The sequence below is a fragment of the Ctenopharyngodon idella genome, chromosome 3 (assembly GCF_019924925.1).
Source record: "Ctenopharyngodon idella isolate HZGC_01 chromosome 3, HZGC01, whole genome shotgun sequence".
Taxonomy (NCBI): domain Eukaryota; kingdom Metazoa; phylum Chordata; class Actinopteri; order Cypriniformes; family Xenocyprididae; genus Ctenopharyngodon; species Ctenopharyngodon idella.
Window position 1 is genome coordinate 6,978,645 of NC_067222.1, and position 6,603 is coordinate 6,985,247.

General features: G+C 36.3%; 1 protein-coding gene across 1 annotated transcript; it reads right to left on the reverse strand.

Annotated features, from left to right (window-relative positions):
• Positions 1–182: 182 nt before the first annotated feature.
• On the reverse strand, positions 183–5,580 carry LOC127509157 (E3 ubiquitin-protein ligase TRIM35-like). Its single transcript, XM_051887670.1, has 6 exons — positions 4,530–5,580; positions 4,347–4,442; positions 3,674–3,904; positions 3,574–3,596; positions 3,374–3,492; positions 183–2,061 (listed from the first exon to the last, which is right to left on the reverse strand). The coding sequence occupies exons 1-6, from the start codon at positions 4,920–4,922 to the stop codon at positions 1,553–1,555; spliced, it is 1,371 nt and encodes a 456-aa protein (XP_051743630.1). The 5' UTR covers positions 4,923–5,580; the 3' UTR covers positions 183–1,552.
• Between the last annotated feature and the right edge of the window lie 1,023 nt (positions 5,581–6,603).

A 6,603-nucleotide genomic window follows, 5' to 3' on the forward strand; every position in this document is an offset into this window, starting at 1 on the left:
TACTGTCCATGAAAACATGTAATACAATATCAAAGTATGTTTAAAAAAATCACAGATTTACGTAAATAAGCTTTATTATTCAACAATTTTAGAAAGATTTTTTTTTAAAACAAATTTGTTTAGAGAAAAATAGTGTAAAAAGTGTGTGTGTGTGTGTGTGTGTGTGTGTGCGTGTGTGTGTGTGTAAAATAACTAACCAAGCTAACACAATTTGATTAAAGTAATATATTAATAATATATAATGCTCCGAGGCAGGTTTTGTTCCGGTTCAGAGATCTCAAACCAAAATTGGACCAATCAGATGTGAGCAAATTGACACTGACACATCCAACAAAATAAAGTCACTCCCCCAGTTTCTCTTCCTCCAAATTAAAGGTCACTATATAGTAAAAACAAATATTTAACAATGAAATTGTCTGGCTTTAATAATAATTAGAATTATTTTATGCTTTATATATGACTTATATAATTATAACATGATCTATATTATTTTTAATCCATTACACACAAGCAATTTTAGTTTATTAAGCATTTAGTTTAAATGAATATTAATATATACAGATCATACAGATATGTAATATAACTAAGCTGTAGAATCAATAGATAACTCATTAAAAATGACTACATGTGACCTTACATGTTTGAGTCTCTATCGCTGTATATCAACTATAGTTGATATAGCTCCGGAGCAGGTTAGCTGTGTAGCATAAGTTGAACGTGATGAACACAGCTAAAAAACAATCCACCTTCTTGAGCCCGAAAAACCAAGTTTGCTCAAACTAATCTCAAACTTATCTGGGTAGAAACTGAAACCAGCTTTGTGCAACAGGCCACTGATGTTATCAAACACAATCATTGAAGAAAAGAAAAGCAACAAGAACAGAAAAAAGAGAAACACAAGAACTAAAAGTGACTTCCAGCCACAGCCTTAGATAAAAAGAAGATATTAAATCTCTTATGATCTCAGCAGAGGAGGATTAAACAGCTCCACAAACAGCATTACCAGCTTCACTTATTACTAACCAGACTGACTTTATTTCTGTCAGACGTCTACAGCAGTTCTTATTGAGAATTAACAGAAGTTTAGATGTTGATGTTTGGTTGAAAGTGTTCAGTTTTCACCATCATTGTGATCAGTGTTTGCTTTAGTTGGGCTCTTGACTTTGGGGATAGGATTGTTGCATTATTCCAAATAAATAGATTGAGATTCACAAATAAATGTAAAGAAACTCACATACACACACAAATAAAAAAAAAAATAATTACAAATGTGTTGCATGTCACAAACACAACTCTGCCTGGCATTCATTTGTGGACTCCACCCACCATCTACTTAAGCCAATCAGATAACAGCCACATTACACTTTTGTGTGAAGAAAGAAACTCATACAGGTTTGGATCATCATGAGGGAGAGTAAATGATGACAGGATTTTAATTTTTGGGTGAAATATCCATTTAAGAGCATTTCTGAGAAGTTTTACACACAAATTTTGGAAACATGATGAGTGTAAAAGATGAAAGTAGCTCGATCCAGACCTACAGATGAAACGATTACTGACTATTGACTGGTAAGATCGTCAGAGAGGAAAAAAAACTATAACAACAGAAGAATGGAAAGAGTGTGTCAGTGAAGGTGGTTGTGAATGTGTGTAGATGTGTGTTAGTTACAGGATCAGAGAATGACACCGTTCCTCTGTCATAGTCCAGATCAACTCTCACATGATCAAGATTCTGTTCAACGGGAAATTCATTCATAGACGATTCACAAACTCCATCCTCATCATACCGCACACACCAGACATCAGTGTTGTAGAAATCACGTCCCTTCCTCTGGTTTGATGCTGTAGTTACTCCAAGTCTCCAGCACTGACTCTCTTTAACCTCCACATCCCAGCAGTGTGTTCCTGAGTTAAAACCCTCTGAACCCAGAACACAGCGATACCGGTCAAATCTCTCTGGATTATCAGGAAGCAGTTGATATGAGTTGTATCTCACACTGGTCAGATCATCAGACAGGACGAGACGTGGATTTGCCGTGTTTGGATCCAGAATCACAGGAGCTGATGAGACACAATCAACAGATGCTTTTATTCTGATGTTCATATAATGATCATGAGTGAACCGTACACAGATTATTATGAATTATGACACTCGTCCTGTTGATTAAACACATCAGACACTTTCCTCTGATCACTGTCAGTGTTTTTAGTCACACACTCAGTTTAATTATCAGTGTTTAATGGCATCAGATACAAACATTAAATGTGTGATTCAAACATTTGTGTCTCATCAAGAGAAACTGATATTCTGGAAAAGTTAAAACCACAATCAAACAATCAGAGCTGTTGAGATGAAAAACTGTATCTGTAAAGATTCTGTTCATCTTCATCTGATCATCTTCATTAAACTGAATCTTAATGTGTGTATTTGTTTTAAATACTTTGTTACTGTCTGATGTGTTTAATTTAGTAATGAATAATCAATCATGTTAATATTTTAAGATGTAATAAATCTGTGTGTTTTGAGTAACTGAAGCAGGTTCTTCTGGTAAACATCATTATCTGAACAAACCCTCATCATTGTGTTTCTGAAACATGGAAAAATCAAAATACATGAAGCAGCACTTCTTCTAGAAACCCTTCCAAAATGATTCAGGATTCATGAAAATCTTCTTAAGAAAAGAAATGTTTTGAATGTTCCTGCAATTCTTGAAAAAATATTAAGTTCTCAAATACAAAATCTTAAAAAATATTTTCTCATTATATCCCTTATGGAAAGAAAATATATTTCCATATATTTATGATCAATATATAGTTCAAAATATTCAACATTTTAATGCAAATATATAGTTGCCTCAATTATTTTATTCAAACCAAGGCGATATTTTTACAGTGTGTGAAAGCATGTTTTACTGCTTTGTTATTTGTTATTAGTTCAAAGACATACAAAAGTGTGTTCCTTTTGTGAATCTGTGAGGAAATTATAAAATATTATCTTCATGAACTCAAGAGACTGTCAATAGTTCCTCTATTAACACCATAATAGAAACTCTTGGAGGACCTTGAAAAACATATTAAAGTTCTTGATTTCACAATATTATATTTGAGCTTCAGTGTTTCAGTCTGAAGAATCACAAATGAAGCCTCAAGTTTCTTTTCACTTTTACACTGTTGAGTTTGTTCTGGACTCTAGATGAAGAAAAGATTAACATTCTCAAAAAGAGTGATAATATTAATTATATACCAATTTACCAATTATATACCAGAACTAGTATGATCTACATTCACTGAAATAATCTAGTGCTTTTGTATCATGAAAAACCGCTGTGTGATTTCCATTGTGTATAACAGCACAGATCTTCTCCAGACTCACTGTTTTGGACGATGTCCTGCATCTTCTTCCAGACTCTGAACTGCAGGTTGCCCAAGTAACGTGACACATGAATCAAAGCTCCAGAAGCCATCTGTGGATCCGGCTGTGAGATCTGGACTCTGGAAGAACATTCAGGAGTCAGAACTGCAGTGGCTTTGGATCAGAACCAGAGAGACAAGAGACACCAGCAGATCACTCACCTTTCCATTGAGACTGGAAACTTCTGCAGAACAAACACACCATTTATCATCAAGAACTCAATCAATCATCAATCAATCAATCAATGATCTGAAATCAGACCTTCAGAAAGCAGACGTCATTGTCTTTCATCATCTCTTCCATGTCTTTGATTGTGTGTGAAAGAGCTGAGATGTGTCTGTTCATCTCCTCCAGCCTCTCCTTCATCATCTGCTTCTTCTGCTCCTCTTCCTCCCTCAGTGCAGTGATTGTAGCTTCTTCTTCATCTCTGAGAAACTGATGAAGCTTCTCAAACTTCTGTTTAATCTGACGCTCTGTGTGCTCAGCTTGAGACTGAAATCAAATCACATTCACTTCAATCATCTCAAAGACAACTGATTCTGGAGCAGCATGAAGAGTGAGAGGGTAAATGTGGGTTAGTTAATTACAACTTTAACTTTCTGAAGTACTAGTACTGTAGAAGTAGATGTTCTGTGTCTGTAGTGTGAAAATACACATCATCAATCAAATCCTCAGGTAGAAGCATAATGTCAGTAGATCAGTGTGGTTGCACTGGTTGTGCACTCATGAATATTAATCACATTATCTGCTAGGGCTGCACAATATTTTGATAATTTCAATATATCGTGCAGCCCTAGCAGATAATGTGATTAATATTCATGAGCAATATTCATGACATTATGCTTCTCAATAATGCAACATGTAATTTTGTCAGACAAACCAGTTAAGCTGTTTTAATCAAAACTGTGAATATTTCAAAAGTATTAATCCACACCTTGATGTGTTGAACTGTTTCCTCAAACTTTCCTTTAATGTTTTCATTGTGTTTCAGTTTCTCTTGTAAGGACTTCAGTGCTGTATTGAGCTCCTCCTGGAATTTAAAGAGAAAAACTATAAGACATCAGAGATATACATAAGCTTAAACAAGTGTTTATCCTCATCTGTAAGTCAGTCTTACCTTATATGATGGAACAACTTCACTGATGGGTCTGAATGTGTGATTGATGTGTTTCTGTGAAGTAAAGCACACGACACACGCAGGCTGTTTCACCTCTAGACAGAAGAGTTTGAGTTTCTCACTGTGTAAACTGCAGATCTCCTCAGATCCTGATGAACGCCTCTCATTTCTCTCCCTCAGGAATGACTCACACAAGTTTCTTAATGCAAGATTAAGTGGAGGATCTTTTGAGGATCTTCTCCTGCAGACAGGACACTCCTTAGTTTCATTGGTTCTCCAGAACTGTTGAAGACACTCTTTACAGAAACTGTGACTACATGACAGAAGAACAGGAGCCTTGAAGATTTCACAACACACCGGACAAATATAATCATATTCAGCTGGTGAATCCATTTTCAGTGTTTGAGCTCCAGCGATGTCAACTTTACTTTCACTTTCTGAATCAAGGTTTAAAAATCAAGGTTTCAAAAAAAATGAATAACCAAAGATCTGCTGTCTGTTCAGAAACAAATGTTTTAAATTCTTCTTGGAAGTTTTTTCTTGTTGTTCTTCATTGATCGCCGATTCTTTTTTGCTTTTTCCATGAGAGAAGCAGGTCAGTATGACAGAAAAGTAAAATAAGTCAGTCTCTTCCTGGCAAGTGTTATCAGAGGGAGTTTCTGATCACCTTTGGGTGTGTTTAAACAGGTTAAACAGGAACATCAGGATTCATGTACATGGTTCACATAGGCCTATTCTTGTACTTAAAAAAAAAAAAAAAAGAAAAAAAAAAAAGATATTAGCCTACTTCACAAGTGCTTAACCAGTTTTATTGTAGCTTAAGTCAAGTCAAGTCACCTTTATTTATATAGCGCTTTTTACAATGCAGATTGTGTCAAAGCAGCTTTACAGTGATAACTGGTATATAATTTTGGCTGCACAGCAGCTCTTAAAGAAAATGGTGTCATTATCCATCTTTAGTAAATTCAGTATTGATTCATTCCGATGTAAGAAACAATAGTTATTAATTTAGTTCATTTATCTATATATCAGCACTGGAGTAAACAGTGATGTCATCATCCAGCTCAGTTCAGTTCGTATACAAGGGTGTCAATGCAGACAGATCAAAACAATGTTGAATATCAAATGTCAAGTGTCCCCAACTAAGCAAGCCAAAGTCGCCAGCGGCAAGGAACCCAAACTCCAACAGGTGACATCAGGTGGCAAACAGGTGTTAAATGGAGAAAAAAAACATTGGGAGAAACCAGGCTTAGTCAGGGGTCCAGTTCTCCTCTGGCGAATAGTGCTTTGTTACGATTTAGGCAGCTTTCATAAGTCCGATTGGGATCGCAACAGTCAAAGTATTTATTCAGTTCCATCCAGTTGAGGATCATATTCATTACGGTGGTACAGACGGTTTGTTGAGGAACTGTGCCACTGGTTGTCGTGTCGATGAGGCCTTCACAGTGGATGATCTAGTTGACTCAATCTCTGCTGACACTTCAGGGCTGCGTTGTGGTCGTGTCAAGGCGCAGGTCCTCGATCTCACCTGGATACGGCCCGGATCCGGATAACTACGGTAAACCTCGGGATAAACAGAGAGACTAATATTAGCGTAGATGCCATTCTTCTTCTGATGTAATGAGTACATCAGGTGTTATAGGAAGTGTTCCCGGTTCCAGCTTACCTAATTTATGCAGCCTAATAATCCTTTAACAGATTTGAAAACATAAATTGGTAATGTGTTATGTGTATGCCAGGTTAAAGAGGTAAGTTTTTAGTTTAGGTTTAAACTGGCAGAGTGTGTCTGCTTCCCGAACAATGCTAGGAAGATTGTTCCAGAGTTTAGGTGCCAAATAGGAGAAGGATCTACCACCTGCAGTTGATTTTGATATTCTAGGTATTATCAGCTGGCCTGAATTCTGAGATCGCAATAGACGTGAAGGACCATAATGAATTAGGAGCTCGCTCAGGTACTGGGGAGCTAAACCATTTAGTGCTTTGTAAGTAATTAGCAAGATTTTAAAATCTATACGATGTTTAACAGGAAGCCAATGCAGTGTTGACAGAACTGGGCTAATATGGTCATACTTTC

Bases quoted from the DNA above. Each gene is read 5' to 3' on its own strand.
- LOC127509157 (XM_051887670.1), bottom strand. From the start codon at position 4,922: ATGGATTCACCAGCTGAATATGATTATATTTGTCCGGTGTGTTGTGAA. The intron at 3,905-4,346 runs GTGTGGATTAAT...ATTTGATTTCAG, and splicing joins AAACAGTTCAACACATCAAG to TCTCAAGCTGAGCACACAGA. The intron at 3,493-3,573 runs GTGAGTGATCTG...ATGTTCTTCCAG, and splicing joins TTTCCAGTCTCAATGGAAAG to AGTCCAGATCTCACAGCCGG.